This window comes from Tachypleus tridentatus, chromosome 10 (assembly GCF_004210375.1).
Source record: "Tachypleus tridentatus isolate NWPU-2018 chromosome 10, ASM421037v1, whole genome shotgun sequence".
NCBI classification, from domain to species: Eukaryota; Metazoa; Arthropoda; class Merostomata; order Xiphosura; family Limulidae; genus Tachypleus; species Tachypleus tridentatus.
In genome coordinates, this window is record NC_134834.1 from 176161756 (window position 1) to 176185673 (window position 23918).

The 23918-nt window shown below is 32.3% G+C and overlaps 3 protein-coding genes across 13 annotated transcripts in view; all 3 read left to right on the top strand.

The window, feature by feature from the left end:
* Positions 1-9448, top strand: part of LOC143230977 (uncharacterized) — a 38680-nt gene extending 29232 nt beyond the window's left edge. For all 7 annotated transcript variants that reach the window (XM_076465347.1, XM_076465348.1, XM_076465350.1 and 4 more), the window contains 2 exons: positions 579-762; positions 7829-9448. In XM_076465347.1, coding sequence (XP_076321462.1) covers positions 579-762; positions 7829-9096 — 1452 coding nt within the window. In that variant the 3' untranslated portion in view covers positions 9097-9448. The remainder of the gene's footprint in view (positions 1-578; positions 763-7828) is intronic.
* Positions 9449-14320: 4872 nt separating this feature from the next.
* Positions 14321-23918, top strand: part of LOC143230978 (uncharacterized) — a 71522-nt gene continuing 61924 nt past the window's right edge. For 4 of the 5 annotated variants that reach the window (XR_013016723.1, XR_013016722.1, XM_076465351.1 and 1 more), the window contains exons 1-3: positions 14646-15231; positions 17718-17868; positions 23522-23634. Coding sequence is in view for 3 of the 5 variants with exons in the window: in XM_076465351.1 (XP_076321466.1) it covers positions 14791-15231; positions 17718-17868; positions 23522-23634 (705 nt within the window). In the remaining 2 variants the exon portion in view is untranslated. Of the gene's footprint in view, positions 15232-17717; positions 17869-23521; positions 23635-23918 lie in introns of all 5 variants that reach the window. The other variant, XM_076465355.1, reaches the window with a different exon arrangement.
* LOC143230980 (uncharacterized) lies at positions 14322-14753 on the top strand. The gene has a single exon (XM_076465369.1). The coding sequence runs from the start codon at positions 14322-14324 to the stop codon at positions 14751-14753; it is 432 nt and encodes a 143-aa protein (XP_076321484.1).

Sequence of the window (23918 nt, forward strand, 5' to 3'; positions counted from 1 at the left end):
TGAAATATGAGAATTGTAAGAAGTTTTAATTCTTGGCATGAATATAATCTTTTACTCTGATTTAGTAATGGCTTTGGAAGCTCACAGACAGAGGTGTAGCAAAAATACTTTGTTCAGGAATATTATTTTTGTGTGCAACAAGTCTGTAATGCTTACTAAAAACTATTCAAAATTCATGAAAAAAAACTTTGGTAAATACAAAATTATAGTATATATTATGTTATATATCATTACAAATACAGATGTTGATACAGTGAACTGACAAAAAACTTGAGTGTTAAAGACTACTTTTAGTACATGTTGATGTAAACAGGTTCCTGAAATTCCTTTACTTATTTTACAATACCTAAGCTTTGGAATGATTACTAGATGCTATATCATAACATATTATTTTCATTTCCAGGAAGCATTACTGAAGTTTAATCATTTATGGACGTAAACTGACAAGACATTACAGAGTCTTTGTACAGAGAAATTTCCAAGTCGAGCTCTCTAGATGAGAAGACTTGTTTGGCTGTTGTAATAACAGTTCTTTCTTGTTTGTTATTGATTCATCCAATGTGATCTTAATGTTTCAGAGCACTATGTTGAAAGTGCAAACTGAGTCACCTGGTGAGTTGCAAGAAGTTGAGGCTGTTTTGGAGCTCAGCGAGAGCACTGATGATCCAGATAGTTCAAAAGATGAAATACTGAGAACAGAAAAAGAAAATGAATTTCAAGAAGAGTTGTATCAACTCGATTCTGATGTAGAAGAGGCCTTTGGTAAGTCAAGATACCATCACAGAAACATTGTTCAAGAACACTTATTTCAAAAGAGATGGTTTTTTCATTTAACTTTGAGGTAGATTGTTTGTTGATACTCTTCCAAAATGTATCTTATAAGAAAACTATATCTGATAGATGGGATTACCTCAGTTAAAGAAATATTATTTGTAGATTTTAAATTTAATGATAAACTAAAGTCTGTTAGATAAAGATCACTTGAAGTGGGAGCCATGCATCTATCAGTTGTAATAATAGAGGGTCAAGAAGCTGTAGTTTGATAGTGTACCATGCATTTAACAACTTCATGATGTTTATTTCTAATTCTTTCTTCTTACTGTGTGCGTGTGTGTGTATAGTCTAATTATAACTATGGATGTATGGATTGTAATTTATTTGGTATAATGATGTGCAAATTAATTTTACTAATTAGTTTGCCAGTTTCAAAACAACAGTCATTAACCTTTACACCATTATTATTTATTACCTAATGAATTGTTGGACTGTTGTTAAACATTGTGAGAAACAGAAAACTGTTAATTCTTTCACTACAGGTCATCCTATGGTCAGGGTCAGAGGGCACATCATATTTGTAGACTTGCATTTAAAATTTTATTGCTCTACCACTTCATGAATTTATGTCAATAAGTTTGGTTTCAAACAATAGTATATTATTCAAATTTTAGTATTATACATTAGTTAATTTCTTGATTATAAAAGCAACTATTAAAACAAAAATATCTATCAATTTTTGTGTGTCATTTGTGTGTTGAATGCAGCTTTGGTTCAGATTAGATGTTTGTGATGTCCAAACACAAAGGCTGTAGTTTCTTATCAATTAGAAACTAAAATTACTGATATTGACAAGCTAGAATATAAAATAAGAACCTTCTGTCTTTTCTGTTTGCTAAAATCAAATACACCTCTTTCATTTTTGGAAATATTTGTTCACATATGCCTGATTCTGTCTATAACCTGTGAATATCCAATAGAAAGCTCAGAATGTCCCCCATGTGGTTTTCTCAACATCTAGAAGGCAGAAAGTTCCCAAGATTATCTCTTTGTTTCAAATCTTAGAAGGATGAACCAAGTTCAAATGTTGTCTTAAAAACATTCTCTTTTTTTATACCCAAATACAGTTTAGTTAATAAGCCTGATAAATTAGAGTGAAATTCTGTAATATTGATAGTAATATACAGTATTTGGTTATTTCAAAATATGTATATAATACATAAAATTGTTTTTATTATCCATGTATAAAGTTGACAAGGCTTTTTACAACAAGCATGCAAATGAGTAAAAAGTTTGTTATAAGTTGAAAAAAAATCATTTTACATATTTATTTACTATTTTGTTTTAACCAAAATAACAAAAATTGAAATACTTGTTTGTAAATAGTAATATTTATACATATGTAATGTATTAAAATCAAGATGACTGTATTTTACAAAATATTGATTTGCTAGAACAAAGTGAAGAGAGTTCACTTTAAAGCCAGTTTTATCTTGCTTGATGTGCTCACATGAGTGCACATCGAACACATCATTGAAATTTCTGTAATCTTAGTAAGACATGTAATTTATATATATATCCTAATTTTTTTATATTGGTTACAAATTTGGTCAAATTGACCAAACCCATAGATATAATGATGAAAATAACATGTATAAATACAAAGTTTTTCTAAAAAGCCTTTGTTAATTATCTGGAGGTTATAAATATTTTTCTTGTGAAATTTGAAAATTTTCTAATGCATAAACATTTTAAATTTTAATCAAAATTACTTTGCATATTGAATTGTCAACATGTGAAAAGAAGAAAATGCACAAGCAGTTCATTACTTTAAAAATATTAAAACTTAATAAAATAATCTGGTAGTTTGTATGGTAAAGCCTTGTAATGTTTATACATGACCTGCAAAATTTTGTAAAGATACACCTACTCTTTTAGAAACTGTAGCAAGCACAAAATTGTTATGAGATCAAACCTTGGGGCCAAGCCTGTAGTGAGAGAGGTAAATTGTACCAGCAGTGAAACTGTCATATAAACCCAGTCATAAATGTTATATAAATGCATGTATGTGTGTTATTAACATAAACCTGTGTGTACTTTCATACTAACCATAAGTATTTAAATCCAGTTGATGAACTATTTTGATATTCTGGTAAAGTACAGTGTAGTCATGACTTAGCACTGAATAAAACCTTCATTCCTGTAAGCAGTTTCATCTAACACATGAAGATGCCTTGTCATTATCATAATGTTTACTATAAATGTAACATAGCTTTAAAAAATATGATATTCTAACTAAAATCATGTTTTAAATATGTTACAGTGAATTGAATAAAATCCATATTTCTTTAAAAACTTAGACAATATTAATTTATTGTATAATTATTATAGCTATACAGAAAATATTGACTGAAAGTGTATTGTTCTGTATTTAGATTAGCTCATATGAAAACTCAGTTGTATTGCTATTACATGTACATAACACAAGAAGTTATAAATCATGGGAGTATTTAGAATTTTACATCCACAGATGTATCAAGTACAATTTGCTACACAAGTTCTATACCACTGATAACTCTTTCAATAGTAAGATTTCATTGTTAATTTTTTGTTGATGTCAACTTGGTGCTGTTTTTATGTTGATAGAATGACTTCCTTTGCAACAACAATAAAGTCTTATAGTGTGATCTTAATTTAAGTGAAAGTGTTTTGAAGCTATAAAGCATATAATGAAGTTGTCCCTGCTCCTAAAAAAACAAAGGTAGTGATTGTAAATCATACATATGAACTTGTTTAAAGTTTTTAAAACCATCAACATAACTAGAAAAAACACTTACTTTACATTGCTATGATTTCCATAACTTTGCACTGTGGTTTGCAACCTTCTATAGCCTCGCAGTGCTTATTAATTTTAGTGGAGTAAACACAGGAGTTTTTTAGTTTGAGAAAATAATAGATATTATTTCCAGTTTAGTTTAGTTTCCTTCTCTTTCTTTCTTTTTGAGAGTGCCAAATTGTAGGCTTGAAAATGTTACCTTTGTCTTTTTTCTTGCTTCTGTACTTTATGATACCTGTTCCATTTTTTAAGTTAACAATTTTTAATTATCTTGTTTTAAGTTTTTTTATCTCCAATTATGGAGAATTAACTTTAAGCCGCACGCATATGTATTCAGTGGAATGTTACACGTTTTTCAATATTTTACTACTGAATTGGCTTTTTTAATACCTGTCTATTATTTACTTAGCCAAGTGGTTTTGTATAAACATTGCATTTAACAAGCGAAGTACGAAAATCAGTAGAATAAGTTGCTATTAAATCTGTAAACTGTTAAAAATTCACTGAAATAGTTGCAGAAAACCATGTTGTTGAAGAAAAAAGTACAACAGCAAACATGAAACCTGATGAATCCTCAACATGGTAGTTTCCAATTAATGCACTGTAAGTTACACATTATTTTCCAATTAATATGCATTAGTAGAACACCAGATTTATTCACTGGCAGAAATTGAAGGGCTTTTTTGGAGAAATTTTTCAAATGAAAAAAACGAAAAGTGCTGGAATTAATTTTTAAACTACCCTGTGACTTACTCGGTACTGCATACAGTATTATTGTTTAAACTACCCTGTGACTTACTCGGTACTGCATACAGTATTATTGTTTAAACTACCCTGTGACTTACTCGGTACTGCATACAGTATTATTGTTTAAACTACCCTGTGACTTACTCGGTACTGCATACAGTATTATTGTTTAAACTACCCTGTGACTTACTCGGTACTGCATACATTATTATTGTCCGGGTGTCATTAAAATAGTTGTAACCTTTTTTGTTGTTGTTGTTGTATCATGTAAAACTACCTATAATAATACTAAAAATAAGATTGGATTCATTGTTGTAAACATATAAATTGTTTACTGTAATTAAATGAAGCATTACTAACTAGTATAATGGTGCTTAAATTGCTTCTGCATTTCGGCAATGCTCGAATGGCTTGCAAGAGTTTATGTTGCTAGAGAGTAAGAAACTAGAACATTTTAGAGAGTGGAAATCTGAACTTTAAAAGTATCAGCTTAAAAATAAGCCTAGGTTTCAATAAAATATTCATAGCCTGTTTTTCTATGGGTTTAGAAACTAGAATAATGTAATAATACAAAGAACAAATGTATGAATTTAGAATTTTGTTCAACAACTGGAAAATCAAATTTTTTGCCATTATCATCATTTTAGTAGCCTTAGCCATTGACATAAAGACATTCAATGTTGTATCAAATTAGATCTGCTTTTTATAAGACATTTTGTGAAAAACTTGGGTCAACCCAATTTTAAACAATTGTCGTGGCTTATGATGACCTCGAGAAAATTCAAATAAAAATTCCTTCATTGCACATGTTTGAAGAGTTCCAGTAACAACATAAATGTGAGAAAAAGAATGCTTTCACAAACAACAATCACAATAGTTTCAGTTTTATATAAAGTCAGTAAGACCTTTACAAATAATCAAAACTACATGAAAAATGTGAGATAGAAAAGGCCTTCATAGCCAACCAATGAATACCACACTTCTGACAATGTATCATTTTTAAAAATAGAATTCACCATTTAAAAAAGAAAATGTTTATTTAGGATTATTTCTATTACATGTATGTGTATCTGCAGTTTGAAGCAGCAGTAAAATCTGTCTATTTAAATAATTTAAAATGATATTTTTTGTATTTTCCTTTCTTTGTGTACTTTTAATTTTAAAATCATTATTTGTAGTCTTTAGTAGGATGTTCATGGCCTTGTAAATATTCATTGCTTTTTCCTTGTCTTTACAAACTGAGCAATGCCCAAATCCCTGACCAACTGAAGTGATTCCAATTTGAAAATTTTGGTTTCATTCTCTTATTTGTGAAAAACGTTTGATGTAATGAATTTACTGAAGACATTCTGAGTGGATATCGTTATAAGAAACAATATTTGGAAATTAACAAGTGAAGCAGTTTAAAATGACACTAGTTTATGATATGTACTATGTCGAAATAATTATTACCTTTCACTGATAAATGATCCAATCAAAAATGCAGCAATCCATATCCCAAAAGATGCTTTTCTCAGTTATAACTAATATTTTACCATATGTTAATGATAATTAATCCAAATATAATTATTAATACAATATATAGTCAACTTTTTTTTCTTTGAGACAAAATTTCAACAATAAATGATGCATAATTAGTTCTTGTACACTCTTGGTGGGGAGATCAGATAAAGCCTACTGTTTGTCTTGTGGCCTACATTATGCATGTTGTATGGAAGTCAAATGTGTGATTAAACCATTTATCACTTCATCACAGGTAAGTGATAGAACTGATGAAGAATGCAAGTTGAATTTGAGTGTGGAAGAAAATAAAAAAACAAAATTGGAGCTTTGAATGGAAAATTTAAAGCCACTCTGCCAAATTGCATAAGCCTCTGGTATACGTGAAACTTTTCTAAGTAAATAAGTTTATACAGTAATAATCTTATTAAATAAGTGTATAAAATTGGCTAATGTTAATTGTTAAATAACATAAGATTTTTTATTGATGGTACAAAGTACAATAAATCCCAACTATACTAAAGTAACAAGTGAGCACAAGTTAGTGTTAATTCATCTTGCTATTAAATTTAGGCTTATTCAATGTTAGGACTAAGACAAAGGGGGATTGCAGATCATTTTAAAGTTCCCGTTATTGATAATACATTTATTTCTACTCAACAGTGAAGGTGCTAGAGCTTGAAGCATTTTATAAAACTAAACCTACGTTTCATGCATGAATGAAAAATGTATTTCAGCATGTGTGGATTTACCAGAAAACAGCTTTTGATTCTATTTTTTATTTCTTAATTCACTATATAACAAACGTAAAACTTTTCTTGCGATTAGTGTCATGAAATTCGGAACATTGAGAATAACAAAGTTCCAAATCACAAGTTGAAAACTTACTCATGATGATACATGGGCAGATATTTAAAAAGAAATATTTCTGTTGAATGTGAATCAAAGAATGTTTGTATATATGAGAATACAAAGACAATATTGCTATAGAATTTCCTTTTCTGCTAGCATATAGTGAACATCCATATTACTGTGTCATTGAAAAAATGTATATTTTAAAGTAGTTGGTATGAAAATACACATACACACACATCCATTAAACATTTAAATTTTCATGTGTATAATCTTTGCTTGTGGAAGCGTATATGTGTATGTAAGTGTCTTTGAAGTAATTAAGAATGTCGTACAATATTACAACTAACACTCGTAACACTGCCCATTTTGTTAATTTTGAACAAGTTTTATCTAACTGCTGTGAATTTTGACAGTTGCCCTGAAGCATTGTCTTATTCCCAAAATGGCCCCCTAGAAGTTCAGCAATATGTTATGATACTTTTAACACTGAAAAACTAGATTTAATAACTTGTGGTGGATATAGCATTGATACCTCATAATGCAAGTTTTTGCTTAACAAACAAACAGGTGTTTATAAAAGGCTCTGTTATATAAAACTGTTATCATGGTAAAGGCACAACACTGCTCCTTGTTTGTTTTCCAAAATCTGTAACTGAAAAATGTTATCTGAGTCCTTGTAAATAGAAAAACTAATTCACATACCCTCAATAATATAATAGTTTATAAGATTGTGTACAATTCGGGAACACTTATTTTTTGTAAACACAAAAAAAAATCATTGTCATTAAATAGATATGCTTGTGTGGAAATAATAAGATAACCATTAAAGAAAAAATGCAATTTCTGAATTGCAAGGTATTAATTTCTAAAACACAAGTTTTAAAAAATGCATTACATATTTAAATTGCCATTAAAAAGATAAACCTGCACTCAGCTGTAAAGTATTATTATTAATGAGCCATGTTATGATTTATAAACATGGGTTTGTTCATATATTTTGAATGGTAATGTTACTATTTCATTAACATGTAGTTTTTGAAATAGAAACTTTTATCAAAAGGTTAACTTAATTTTGGCATGATATGCATAGTAACTAGTATGTTTGTATCTTTGTAGATTCAGAGACTTCAATGAACACCTTTTGTGGAAGACAATTTCCTGATTGTAATGTGTTAATTCAAGAAGTTCCTAACATAACAAACAACAGTTCTCAGAACCTAAACTCTGAAGAAGAAATTAATGAAACATTTTCTACAGAAAATAACTTTAGATGTGAGATTATCTATACTGGAGATGCACCATACAGTTGTGTTTTGTGTGGTGAAACATTTAGTAAAGATAGAGAACTAAACATACATCAAAGGATACACACTGAGGAGGAACCATATAGTTGTTTTGTGTGTTCTAAAGAAGGTGACTACAAGGATAAACTTGAAATAAATCGGAGTGTACGTACTAGAGAGAAACCTTACAGGTGTTCACATTGTGGTAAAGAATTTGGAAGAAAAAGTCACCTAAATAGACATGAAAAAATTCACACTTGTGATAAACAATACAGTTGTTCTGTGTGTAGTAAAAAATTTAGAACAAATAGTCACTTAAAAATACATCTGAGGATACACACTGGTGAAAAACCATATAGCTGTACAGTGTGTGGCAGGGAATTTGGAAGAAATAGTGACCTAAAAATACATCAGCGAATACACACTGGAGAAAAACCATATAGATGCACAGTGTGTGGCAAGGAATTTGCAAGAAGTAGTCACTTAAATGGACATAAAAAAATTCACACTGGTGAAAAGGAACACAGTTGTGCAGTGTGTGGCAAAGAATTTGGAAATAATAGTGACTTGAAAAAACATAATAGGATACATACTGGGGAGAAACCTTACATCTGCATAGTGTGTGGCAAAAAATTTGGAAATAAAAATCAACTTGAAATCCATGAAAGAGTGCATACTGGGGAGAAACCATACAGTTGTGAAGTGTGTGGTAAAGAATTTCGAAGTAATAGTGATCTAAATAGGCATAATAGAACACATACTGGGGAGAAACCTTATATCTGCATAGAATGTGGAAAAGAATTTGGAAGAAATAGTCATCTAAAAACACACAGCAGAATACATACTGGAGAGAAACCATACAGCTGTGTGGTATGTGACAAAAAATTTGGAACAAACAGTCACTTAAAAATACATCTGAGGACACACACTGGAGAAAAACCATATACTTGTGTTGTGTGCGAGAGAAAATTTGGAAAGAAAAGCGATCTAAAAATACATCAGCGAATACACACTGGAGAAAAACCATATAGATGTGAAGTGTGTGGGAAGGAATTTGGAAGAAGTACTCATCTAAACAAACATAAAAAAATTCACCTGTGAAACTTGTGCAGTGTAGGTAGCAGTGTGAATACATGATGGAGAGAATTGATACAGTTATGTGGTATTTGATAGAGTTTTATACTAAAAGTCAACTTCAAAAATATAAAAAAAACAAGATAGTCTGAGAGAAACACCATGTATGTTTGGAATGTAAAAATTAATTTAGAAGAAAAATGACTTGAAAGTACATTGTAACATACTCTAGAGAAGCCCTCTAGATGTGTAATGTGTAGCAAGGAATTGGAAGAAATAATTTTTTAAAATCATAAAAAAGTTTCATATTAATGAAAACAATATATTTGTAAGGTCTGTGGCAATAAAGATGGAGCTGTGGATTACTTGAGACTATGTACCAGAGAGAAACTTGTAGTTGTTTAGTACATCACAAAATGAGTGATATGTATTGTGTTGTTAATATAAATATGTAGTGTGTAACGAAACATTTATATAAATATGTTAATTTCAGTTATACCATGTGATCACAGTTATATAATCTATATAGAAGCATTTATTGGAAGTTATTAAATAAAATTACTCTTAAGAAACATTCATTTGAGATTAAATATAATAATTTTAAAGAAAACATGGTATGAAATAACAAGAAATAGTACACTCAGAAGAAAAATAATTTATTTCTAGTGCTTCTTTGATGTGTTTTGTAACAAATCTTGAGGTACCATGCAGACTACCTTGGCCCCTAAAGAAGAAAGATTCATATTGTGAAAGTGTTCAGGTGATAGGATTTCTTATTCACTTCTTAAAAATGAACACCATTCCAAATAGCACTTTTCCCTCAGTGGATCCAGCAAACAGCCTGATGTGGCTTTGCTATAAGAAAACACACACACCTTCTAACCAATTGAATGGAAAAAAAAACAACTTTTAAGCACTTTCTTAGAGACTTAGAAACATTATTATTAGCAAGGTATTCAATCTTTTAGATCACAACTTGGTATAATGTGTGGGCTCTCCAATATTCATAATCATTCACTATGCACTACACTTTCAGTATTTGGAATACACAGCTATGAAATGACCAAATTCCTTGTACATGTTCTCAAACTATTTATATTGAATGAATTTACTGCTATTTACTCATTCTCATTTGTTAAAGTTAAAAACCTACACCATCCTAAAGAATGTTTTATGTCTGGCTTAACTTACTTATTTACAAAAATTCCATTGAATGACACCAACAACGGTTGCTTGAAAATCATACTTTAGGTAACAAATCAAAAACACAGTTATTACTGGATGATATGTGCTGTAGAGTACTCACCACATGTCAAAATTACTTGTCATTTTATAAAAACGTTGGACGACATTTCACATCAGAGAATTTACAGTATTCTGAATGTGTATGGTAGCAGTACCCTTTCCATTAACAGCATTTGAAATACATTATCCTAACTTTTAATCAAGTGCAAATCGTGCAATATAATGCATACATCTGTGTGTTTATCACACAATAGCTTGCATATCAAGAAATGCTACTTTGTTTCAACCATGTTCGTGCTTAATCTAATAATTTCCCAACCTTTTAATGATCATTCCTAACCTTGTTAATCAGGAGGCTGACAGCCAATCAAAGGTGGTGGTACTTCATTCACCAGTAACTCTTCATATGGATTGTCATTAGCTGTCAGATGCGTCTTCAGCTTCTCCCTCATCGTGTAGGTGAGTATGGCTCAAGGTGGCATCTGTGAGACATTGGTCTCGTATATGGACTCCCAGTCAAACAAGTGCACCAATGACTTGTCTGTGAGTTGTGGGTGCAAAGTGATAACATACTCTACAGTCTTTAGTGTGCATTTCATCTGTTCAAACTTGTATGTTAGAGGGGCACTTTTTCAGGCTATCGGTTTTTTGGAATTGTACAGCCAGATTCATATTGTTTAATGTTGCTGCCATGAATTGCACCTTGTTCACACACTGAAACATCTGTTCTTTCACTGTATCATAACATATTTGTCAATGTGCTACCTTGTTTCTTGGCAAACAAACGAGTTAACGATCATCAGTCTCGGCCACTATCTACAATTTTCAAAACATTAGGGTAATTCTTATGGCAACCCATAAATCACATCCAAAGATAGTAGCACACTCTGTTGGTTTGATAGAGAATCATTTTGTCGGGCTATCGGGTATGGAATTATCCAGCTAGTTCACACACCTAAAATATCTCTTCTTTTACTGTCTTGTCATTACACATTCATCAGTGTGATTCTTTGTTGTTTTTGGACAAATTAATATATCAATCTCGGACACTACAATTTTGAAGATAGGCAGGTGCTTCTGGTGACCCATATGTCACATCTACAGGAAGGAGCACAATCTAAACATCCTTGAAATAAAAATGTATCTGAGAATGGCTGGTATGAGTATGAACACTTTTATTGACAAGCAGAGAACAACGTCAGTACCTTCCAGATCATCTACAGGTTAATAAAACATACCTTTTTTTTTTTACATTTTCGACGCTTTTTGTTTGTTTTGTTTTGTTTTGGAATTTCGCACAAAGCTACTCAAGGGCTATCGACGCATTTAAAAGTATTTTAGTGGGATTGACCGTCACATTATACAATTTCACTTTGCATGTTGGACAGTCAACATTCGAAAAGAAACAAAATTGAACGTCCAAGTTACTACTTTGAAACCCGGCTACAAAAGTCTGATAGTTTGTATACGAAATTTCTGTAATATTTTCTGATAATCTGCAAATTTTCCCGAAGATACCCAAATTGTATTGAAAGTTATAGTATTTTCTTGACTGAAGTTACATAAATTTGAAGGGAGGTCTATCGTCTCGTAATTTTGCCTTCCATCACTGGAGTTCACAAGGTGATTTTTAAGAGGGCCTTAAAGTTACTAAACACATCACTGCTTCAGATTTTTATTCCTCCGTTACTGTAGCTTAAAAGGAAGGAAGCCAAACCACACACAAGTATACTGTGCTTAGTATAAATACTATTCTTGCAATATATAAAGTAGACAGAAGGTCTATAAATTAAGAGATTTCAAGGTTGACGCAATTGAAAACATTATGAGGTTTTGTAATCGCCATCACAGTTCCCTAACCCAAAATAATAAATATTGTAATACAGATAAAAATAGTAGCTCCTGGCAAGCTTATTGAGATAATCCAGAGCAAAAGAAAGCTGCTTGTACAAGCTTAAGCTTGAACGAAAGAGAGGTACGTCTAGATAAGTTTATGCAGCCAATCCTGAACGAAGGGAAGATGTAAAACAACTACAATAAAAATATGAGACGATATTGTACTTTCACGATAGAGGGAGGAGCGGATTGAAGGAGAGAATTGCACAAAGTATATTACTAGTATTTCTTGTTTTGATTTTTTTAACAGTATGATTTGTTTTGAATTTTGCGCAAAGCTATTGGAGGGCTATCTGCGCTAGCCGCCCCTAATTTAGTAATGTAAGATTAGAGGAAAGGGTCAGCTGGTTATCACCACCCACTCTTGAGCTATTCTTTTATCAACGACTGAAAGGTCGAGCATGTTTGGTGTGACGGGGATTCAAAGCCGCGACCCTCAGATTACGAGTCGAGTGCCTTAACCACCTGGCCATGTCGGGCCGTTACGGTATGAAGAGTTCCTTAATTACCAAGAATGGTAATGATAATAAAGGAGGGATTACTGAAAGTTTATTTTTCGTTTATCAACGTGTTTGCCTCTTCAATTGGCCTGGCATGGCCAAGCGCGTAAGGCGTGCGACTCGTAATCCGAGGGTCGCGGGTTCGCGCCCGCGTCGCGCTAAACATGCTCGCCCTCCCAGCCATGGGGGTGTATAATGTGACAGTCAATCCCACTATTCGTTGGTAAAAGAGTAGCCCAAGAGTTGGCGGTGGGTGGTGATGACTAGCTGCCTTCCCTCTAGTCTAACACTGCTAAATTAGGGACGGCTAGCACAGATAGCCCTCGAGTAGCTTTGTGCGAAATTTCAAAACAAACAAACAAGCCTCTTCAATTAGCGCTAAATTTCGTGAAAACTTGTGGTCGATGTTCTGTTAATGTAATTTTAACATCTCATTTATCATTTGTATTTTAAATTTCGCACAAAGCTACTCAGGGCTATCTGTGCTATATATAACGCCCCCACCGCTGAAAGGGCGAGCATGTTTGGCGCGATGGGGAGGCGAACCCGCGACCCTCAGATTACGAGTCGCACGCCTCAACACGCTTGGCCATGGCGCGTCCCTCAGTTATCATTAAGCAGCAGCACAACTGTTTCTTTGTTGGCGACGTGAGAAAAAGTAGTTTTAATTATAAAGAATTAAAGTAGCACACAATCATAGTTTGTTTACAGTATTCAAATATGTGTTGAAAGAGGTAAATAATGTGTTAGTGCTGTAATAAATTGCCAGAAAATAACAATGACAGATTATAAGGCAGAAACAGTTTTCTTTTTAATAGTAATTGCATTAGTTGACTCCTGTAGTTACTAAGTTAAATGTCCCCCGCTAGTATAGCGACAAGGCTACAGATTTACAACGCCAAAATCAGGGGTTTGACTCCCCTCGATGAACTCAGCAGATAGCCTTATGTGACTTTGCTATAAGAAAACAGACACACACACACATTAAGTTCATGGCCGGGTGGTTAAAGTACTCGATTCGTAATCCGAGGGTCGCGTGTTTGAATCTTCGTCACAACAAACATGCTCGCCCTTTCAGCCATGGGTGCGTTATAATGTTTCGGTCAATTCTTCTATTCGTTGGTAAAAAAGTAGCTCAAGAGTTGGCGGTGAGTGTTGACGACTAGCTGCCTTCCCTCTAGCCTTACACTGCTAAATTAAGGACGGCTAGGGCAGATAACACTGGTGCAGCTTTGCGCGAAATTTAAAACAAACCAAATCAGTCATTTTCTACTATCGAGCATTTATTATTTTTGACGTGGTCTTTAAATAACTACGTTAATAGATGGTGCAACGTACTTAAAAAGATAAATAACAACAAAAGTTCTTATAACGTGACAATGAACGTCAAGAGAAGACAAATTGAGTAGATGTAGCTCTACAATACTTCCCCATTATCTCAGAAAGGTTCCTCGTTGGTTCTAGTTTCAGTAACAATTACAAGGAGCTGATATAATACAAAACTATGCATATATATAAGTAGCGATACTTTGAAGTTTCCGAAATAGTCAATTAACTTTGTGAAGTGCACACGCAAAGTACACCCCTATCAAAGTCGGCGAGTGTGTTAAAATGCCCAAACGAGTTTTGAAGTCATTGTATTCACGGAAATCGAAAATAGCCCAAAGAATGGCGGAAAGAAGATCACAAGAAACGGAAAAAGAAACTGCTGCAAGACGAGCTAAAGATAGGGAAAGGATAGCTAGAAGAAGAGCACAAGAGACACCTGAAGAAACTTCCGCCAGACAGAGTCGGGATAGGGAAAGGATAGCAAGAAGAAGAACACAAGAGAAAGCTGAAGAAACTGCTGCAAGACAGAGACAAGAGAGGGAAAGGATAGCTAAAAGAAGAGCACGAGAAACAGCTGATGAAACTGCTGCAAGACAAACTCGAAATAGGGAAATGATAGCAAGAAGAAGAGCACAAGAAACAGTTGGGGAAAAAGCTGCAAGGCAGGCTCGAGATAGGGAAAGGATAGCTAGAAGAAGAGCGAGAGACAGCTGATGAAACTGCTGCAACACAAAAAGAAAATCGTAGAAGAATGACAAAAAGAAGAATGAAAGAATTGGTTGCAGAAATTGCTGCTAGAAGAAAACAAAACAGGGAATATCAAGTTCAAAGAGGGGCTGCAGTAGCTGAATGGGAATCTAGAGTGAATTTCACGGCAACTTTTGATTATGATTCAAATCATGATTGTGGATCAATGTCTGCATATGATGTTGGAAGAAGATCTGTAGAATGTGATTTGTGCAGGGCAAAAAGGTGTCCAAATGAAATACCAGGACTGTGTTGTGATAAAGGTAAAGTTAAATTGGATCCAATAAGAGAACCACCACTACCTTACAATGCACTCCTTCATGGAAATGCTCAAGAGTCCAGAAACTTCTGTACCAACATTAGAAAATATAATAGTGCTTTCCAAATTACCTCTTTTGGAGCTAGAACCATCATTACAAAGCCAGGATACCAAACTCTTGGTGAGGTAACAGTGAATCCTTTATTAATATCTTATGTAATAAATAAGTTTTGAGAAGGTTAGGATTTTTGTGTTATTTATTGTAGCATTCACTCACCCACATAACCAGAACAAAGAATATTGATCTGAACTTGTAGTAAATATTCTATATTCAGATATCACTGCTTATTGTATGGGTGGCTCAGATATAAAGCTTTAAAGTAGATGGTTTGTGCACTAATTTAAACATGCAGAAACACAATCATATTAAGACATCACTTAATGTACGTGACTGGCAGTTTAATACTTCTTATGTTTATAATAATCAGAATTTGCAACAGTTTGCATGAAAAACCTGGTATTGTATGGGTGGCTCAGATATAAAGCTTTAAAGTAGATAGTTTGTGCACTAATTTAAACATGCAGAAACACAATCATATTAAGACATCACTTAATGTACGTGACTGGCAGTTTAATACTTCTTATGTTTATAATAATCAGAATTTGCAACAGTTTGCATGAAAAACCTGGTATAGTGTTGTTTTTATTATTAGTAGTATTAATTCTGATGTTTTAGACTGTGTAGTAAATAATCAACAGAAAGGTAAAATAATAAAGTCCACAAACATATCACGTGGTTGACTCATGGATGAGCAGTTGATGAATATGGGAATGTTGATGCTTTTCATATGTTCATTTAATTATACAAGTGGCATTTGTGGAGTTGCTTCTATACTGATTGCAGTGTTAAAGATAAATGAGCAAACTTCAATAAGTGATTTCTTTCTACTTGGTCTCACTTTTTTCATACATGTATTTTGTTGTTGTAGACCTTGAATCAAAATGTATCTCAGAATGGCTAGTATGGGTATTAAGACTTTTTATTTCTGAAGATGACCTAGGAAGGTTGAAATGTTGTTTTTTGCTTTTCAATAAAAGTGTTAATACCCATAACAGCTGTTCTGAGATAAATTTTATTTCAAGTGGGTTTCTCGTCATCAAGAAGACCTTGAATCAGTACCATGTTTAAAAATGGTGTTGTAAATAAGGCCATGATTCTGTTCTAAAGTTGAATATGCAAAAATTTGTAATGATGTATTCAAGACAACTGGTGTTTTATGAAATTGAGTATTTTTCATAGCACTGCATAACATCGTCATTTGACAGTTATTAACGGTTTTGGAAATCATTACAAAGGACAATATTGGCATCTAATGTATCACACAGTTTTTTGTGATCAAGCGTCCATTTTAATAGAAGGAAATACAGTAGTGAGATGAATTTTTATTTTCATTATACTTCTCTTTATGTGACATTTTCTAGGAAGAGTACAATTAGTGCAGGAAAAAAATAAGGACTCTGAAATTATTCTTGGGGGACAAGTAGTCATTCCAAAACTTTCCCTCTCTGTTCATACTTTTCTTATATTATAAAATAACTTGGTGTATTTCTATTGCTTATATTCTTACAAATATTGTTACTATAGTGTACAATGAAAGTTATCAAGTAACCAGTAAAGGAAAAGCTTTGAAGATTTAGATATTATAATACAATCTTCTGTTTTTTACAGTAAATCACCAGTATTTATAGAATACATGTTAAAATGGGAGAGAGTTTTAAAGTTAATATTTTTATCATTATCTGGTATTTGTGAAGAATATAATTAGAAATGAACTTGAGATCATTTTTAGGCCTTGCTTCCATATTTTAATGTGAGAACCATCTTTAGATAATTTGAATTTTTAGTATGTTGGCTGTAACATGTGATAAATATTAAAAGATGTGATATTAAGCTTTGAACGTTTAATACTAATCTTGAAATGATGAGTAACAGTCATGTCAAATGTGTTATTTGTCAAACACAAAATTTTATTCAAGTGACTTTTACCACTTGAAATAAACACATTTGTTTTTGTGAGTTATGAAAAGTATCAAAAATAAGGGTTTTCAAGGTGTAAGAGATAAGCTTAATTCAATATATGTAAATAAAGAAATTTGAAGAGTGAGCAATGTTCCATTCTTATAGGCCCTAATCCTTCATATCTGACACTACATATTCTTAAATGTAAAGTATTAGGAAGTTTAGATCGTGCTAGAATGTTCTTTAATATAATATAATGTGTAGATATAAATATTTACTAGATCTTAAATATCATTAGTCAAAGTATAAGTTGTAGTTTTTATGTTTGCTTTGAATTATCATTTAGAAATGTGAGTTGGGTCTGCTGAATTCCATACAGATCTTTATGTACCTGATATATTTGAAGATAAAGTTAGATTATAGATACATCCATTAGAGGGTTAAAATTCTATTTACTAATCATTATATACACAAGGTACTTAAAGATCAAGCTATAAAATGTCTGAAACATTTTTGCTAAAGTATTAAATGTATAAACAAATAACATGTTTTAGATCTGCTAGTAATGGAAAACATAGTGATAATAAAACTTTGAATGACTTTATGTTAACTCTCTTTGAGAAAGTTTAAAGTAAAAATTATTTGTTTTTAGGCTTCAGTTGAGTGTGAAAAGAATATCAGTGATGCAGTAATGGAGGTTTTAGAAATAAAAATGGAACCATTTTATGATGAAGAACAACAAAATGTTCTATTGAATCTGGAACTAACAGAAAATGAAGAAAAAACTATAGCACCATCTAGTGGTAAGTAAATATTTTATAATCTCTCATATTCTTACTGACTGTTCTTATCACTGTACCTTATGTTGTTGTTGTTTTTAAATATAGCAGCATTCTACATTCTTCTTGGTTGATTAAAAAGTTTATTTCATGTTGAATAAAGCCACCAACTCTTGATACAAAAATGTTTAACAGTAATAAAATCACTGTAGTAGCAGTAGGGTCAAAAAGGTTTTAACCATATGGTTAACTTGTCATAATTTTGTTATTAAAATGATGTTAAACTCTGGTGATTGGCAATATAGATAAAACATTAAACAAGATGTTATTCTTATGATAACTATTGGTGCAGAATGTTGATGCTAGTTACTTCTGTTCAACAATATATAAATTTAGATGATAATGAAACAGTCAAAAGTGAAAAAAGAAAACAAAGACAATGTAAAATAATTGTGTAAAGGATTCAATGTACTTTATAAAGATTTCTGTCACTGCTGTGATTAATATTAGACTTGTCTGTAGTCATCATTTTGTGACCTTAATCACAAATGGTGAAACTTTGAGCATCTAATTTATTTTGTTTTGAATTTCACACAAAGCATCCAGACTCTACCTTCAGATTGTTCATCGGGTTGGGTTTATGAATTATCACTTTCCCTTTTGGCTTTGTGCTAGCCTTGCACATTTGTACAAATAATGTGTACTCTAGCTTCACACTGGTTTCTTTTCACCCCATCTCAACAGGTCAATTTTAATTGTTGGTTGGTGAAGCAGGAGAAGTCTCATCTTACACCCTTTTTAGAATTCGATTCATTTGGTTGTGATATTCAGTTCTCCTCTCATCAAATCTCAGCCTTTTTGAGTTTGTTTGAGGGAGTGATTGGTCTCCATTTCTGTTTTTATGTGGGTAGTTCTCTCTCTTTTTCAGATATGAGCTTTTATAGAATCCTTTAATTTCTTGGTCCATACTTATATGCATATTTTTGCAGTGGACTCTGCATGATCAATGGAACTTCTCACATGAAATTTTGTCTTTTCCTGTCCTTCTTCCAGCCAAACCAATTTTTACCTTTGGCTTGACAGAATTAATACTAAAAAAATATGTTCCTTTTCCTTCTTTTTGTCTGGATCTTCATTTTTTTACAGATGCTTCTTTGAAAGGTTGGGGTGCTTGTGTCAACTTTTGAGACAAATTATGAAGTTCATTATAATTTAATTTTACATTATCTATGATTGTATTCCTTTACTTCAAAAGAGAACTATAACAATAAATAAAACATTAGTTTTGTTTTTAACCTTTGTGGTTAAAAGTAGCTTTTGTTTCTTCTGTTTAAGCTATACTGGTCTCTAATGTATATGTATGTCTTGTAAAGAAAGTTTACATGTTTCATATTGCATTAACAGGTTTCAAAGAAACAAGCCATAAATAATCTTTTCTCTAATAAAAGCCACACCAAATTCTAAAATCGAAAGAGGGTTGCTAAGCAACAGTTTAAACTTTTCACCTGTGATAAGTGACATTCTGTATGTATTCCTTTTCATCTCTTCTACACTCAATATTCCAATTGTGTTTTTCTTCCTAAAATGTCTGTGGTATGGTTGGGTTACAGTGCATTTTCACCAATATCATTCTGCCCTCTTTCTCAACTTTATTTTCATATGGATTCTGAGATAGTCGTAAGTTCTAAGTTTTGCAACTCTACAATCAGGGGTTTGATTCCCCTCAGTAAACATAGTAGATAGTGTAATTGGGTTTTGGTATAAGAAAACACCCATTTATATTCTGATCACCTTCTTGTGCAGACCATTTTTTGTGCTGTACTTGTTCCTTTCATGGTTCCTTATCTCTTACTGGATAGCTTCATCATTTCATCCATTTGGCATATTCTCCCATCAAGTTCATCACCCTACACACTTTCTGGTTTCTCATTTCCACTGTCTGTTGGAGGAAGTTGTTCAGGCTGGCATGTTGAAAAGCCTCATACTTATGTTGCACACTTTCTGGTTCCTCATTTCCACTGTCTGTTGGAGGAAGTTGTTCAGGCTGGCATGTTGAAAAGCCTCATACTTATGTTGCACACTTTCTGGTTCCTCATTTCCACTGTCTGTTGGAGGAAGTTGTTCAGGCTGGCATGTTGAAAAGCCTCATACTTATGTTGCACACTTTCTCCATAACATGGTTGTTTCTTCTTCATTGACCTTTATACTACCTCCAGTTACTATTCTCCACACCCCTTACTGTCTCTGATTGGGTAAATGGCAGCTAGGTAACACCTGCCTAATCTTCATTCCCAGTTTAAAATTTAGTGCTGGCATGTTTTATAAAACAAGGGTTTCATGGTCTTTTACAGTGTCTTGTGTTGATGTGCCATATTTGGATTCCTCAGCACATTTTTACCTTTAATTGTTCTTCAACTGAAGCATGGGAAGGTGTAACATGGATGTTACCTCCCTAATGTGACCAGTTTCATTTAGTATGTCTTCATTCAGTTGCATTTTGGATTCTAAATTCCCATACTGCCTCACTGGCATTTTGATAAAGATGGTTGAGACCCTCTTGCAACTGCAGCACGAGTGTCAAATTCTCAGACTGAAGCTGACCCACCATGTATGGTCTGATGCACCCAAAACACACTACACATCAATAAATTTCATTTGCCTGATGGAGGTTTTGAAACTGTGCTTGTATTATTCATGCATGCTAGTGATACGTGCTTTACTTACAGATGAAAACAATACTCTTTATACAGACGAGGTGTGTGGTTTCCCACAGATGTGTGTCTGTGTTATTCCATGGTATAGATGTCACACTTTGTGGGTATACTTTGAGTGTTTCTTGGAAGAGTCTCATCTGGGTACAACTTTTTCACTGACCTCTCCACCACTTTAACATGGGAGTCTAGCTATCATATTGAAACTTACCATTTTCTAATACTGAAGATGTATTTTGATAGATATCTCTTCTCACACTTTGCACTCTTCCTCCCCATTTCTGTGCAACTTTTGTTGCCTAATCTTGAAGTGATGAAAAAACAATCAGTATAGAGGGAGCCAGCTGCTCAAGGAAGGTGTGTCATACTTGTCTTTGTGGAGGGTTGTCACATGCTTGTTTGCATGCAACAATGCAGTAATATCACATGGAAATGTGAGATTAGGTGGGAGCCTCAAGGCTAGTGCAAACAAAGAAAGTCTGCATATAGAGGACAACAGTGAATAGGAAAGCTATCTATAGGAAATACACTGAAATTTTGGAAAGGGTTTTCAAGGAAAACCTACTAGGATCATACCTGGGATGGATAGGTTTAGATCTCAGAACTTATTTCCTCTTGAAAAAAATGAGAGTCAGAGGGCATCTGATTGAGATGTTTAAGATCTTAAAGGAAATTGATAGTGTTTGTACATCATCTATTTCCATATTTAGTGGTAAGAGTGGTAGGACTAAATTTTATTGGTGTAAGAATCATAAAGACAGATTTATTTTTCAAACACGATGGTTGGCCTTTGGCATAAGATGCTTCTGGATGTGACAGATACAATTAATTTAGGGGGGGGGGGGTTAAGGAAAAGTTTAAAAATATTTAAATAATAAAAGCTGGTCATGAGATTTTCAATGCTACATTAAGTAAATAGGTAGATGAAAAGATCCCTTGTTGCCCTTTATGTTATGATGCTGAATTAGTCAATAAGTGACTGTAAAATGTAAAAACAATATGAAAACTGTGTGAAGACCCACATAAACACATCTATTTTGAAGAAAGCTATGAGTTGTAGAGTTTCATCTTCATCTCGCTAGTCAAAATGCTGTTCCACCTTTCTCGCACATTTTCGTTTAAACTACATTTGCCCACTCTATTTTTCTGACAGAATTTCTGGGCATAATTAAACTCATTTATGAAGTTAGTTAGAGCTTGAGTAGTTCTGCCAAGTAGAGTAAATGTTTTGTAAAGATAATTGTTGTTGATTATAGCAGTTGTGATGCAGCATTTAAAGTTCTCAAAATCTCTGTTTGGAGCACATAACACGAAACAAAATAAACCAGATTAATACTATTAGTTTATTTAAAGCTGAAGCCTTGTTGCATTTATTAGTATTTTTACTCTGAAGAATTATCTTTGAACCTTCTTTATATTTACATTTTGAAATCTGAGGGTAATACATGATTCATACTGGAATGCCACAAGGGAGGGCAAAGTTTTTGAAACATTATGTTGTTGTTAAGCTCTGAAATAAAAGTGAATAAATATAACATAACATAGATATGATGTGAGGAAGATGTAGAGTTTTTCAATCACATCATAGGGATGTTTTGTTTCTGGTATTCATTTGACAGAATTGTTCAGACCAAGATTTAAGTTACAAGAGGTATTGATTAGATTATTATTAACAGGCACTCTTTAGTGGTAACATTTCCCAATTTCAATTTTTAGAGGTAAGTTTTGAAAAAATGTACTTTAACTATTTGATACAAATGCGTATTTGTTTTAAAACACATTTGTGTGGTTTGTTTTATTGTACTGAAAAAAAAAACTATTGGGTCAAATAGTTCTGAACTTCAGAATTATATTCTACAGATTATGTGGCTTCTACAAGTAATGCATTTGTATATGTGATACTTGTATGAAGTGGTATGTTTGAAATTTCAAAAATATTTCATTGTGTTATATTTTATGAAACGATAAAAATTACCTATTTTGTTGTTGATTTTAATTACTGAGTTTTATATCTTACATTCTTTTAAAACTGTCCAATAAAGTAAATTATATTTTTTTGTTAATCAAAAACAAAACATGTAGTGTAAATGAGTTGATAATGAGAGATGTACAATAAAAATAACTTTGTTATTACACTAAATTTATTATCATGCCTGTTGTTTAAAATCATTAAATTAGTGTTTTTTTAAAATATATGATAAGTTGTATGTATGTTTCATGTTTTTATATGTTCATATACAAATGGAAAAAATATTTCAAAGAAATAAAAGTATAGGAATAGGTGCACCAAAAACATCAGGAAACAAGATAGGAATATAGATGATGTAATAAAACTTGTACAACCTCATAAAGGAGTGTATCCAACATTTGGTCTATGGTTGTCTTGTTTATTCTTTCTGTTCTGTATACAACAAATCAGGTGAACAAAACTATGTAAGAAGTTTCATCACAATAACAAACATCGGTTGAGAAACAGTGATTGACTGAAAGTAAAAAAAAATTACTTGTATTTAAGTTACATAAACTTATTATCACTGTTTTGTTCAAAATTGTTGTAACTTCTGAGGGGCTGTGAATACCATAATATGCCTAAGAAATTCATGAATTATTATGGTTTTGTTGGAAGCTTGCTAAAACCAGTCCCAAATCAAAATTGTAAATTATTTAAATCGTTAAGTATAAAATTAAATAAACCATTTTAATGAATTAAATTCAACTGTGAAATTTTGTTTTTATGTGTGGAAAAAAGTGTAAGTTGATTTTCAATAGTTTTTTTTAATTCAATGTTGCAGTTTTTGCTCTGAAGGTTGACTGTAACATCCAGGTGTGAAAGAGTTAACTTGGGTAAAAATCACTTTATTTGTACTCTGGTACATTTGATAGTAAGGTTTTTTATTATAATATTACAATTTGTAAATCATCACTGTGTGTTCTGTTGAAGATAGATATGTTATTAATACCTTTAGCAACTGTGGAAGCTTTGTCCTTATGTGATAGAGGTTCACATGCTGTCTGTGGGTCTGTTGTAGCAGAAGGTGGACAAGAAAATAACTGTAGTGAAGTAACAGGAAAGACTGAGGTAACTTGTAGAATAAAAACTTTACAGTTTTCTGTTTTGGGGAAAGCATATGCATTTATCAATTGTTGACATAATGTGTGTTTTCATTATTGTAGATTAATAATAATATTCTAAAACTAAATTTCCTGTGTTGATTTTAATCTTGTGTATTTGATTTATTGAAATACCAAACTCATATGAAAATCCCTTTCCCTCTATCTAACTTTACTGAGTTGATGGATATATTTTAAGAAACAGAAAGAGCAGATTTTTTCTATACAAGGGTCATTACAACAAAGGTATTA

Excerpts from the sequence above, each read along its gene's own strand:
- LOC143230980 (XM_076465369.1), top strand. The coding sequence starts at position 14,322 with ATGCCCAAACGAGTTTTGAAGTCATTGTATTCACGGAAATCGAAAATA.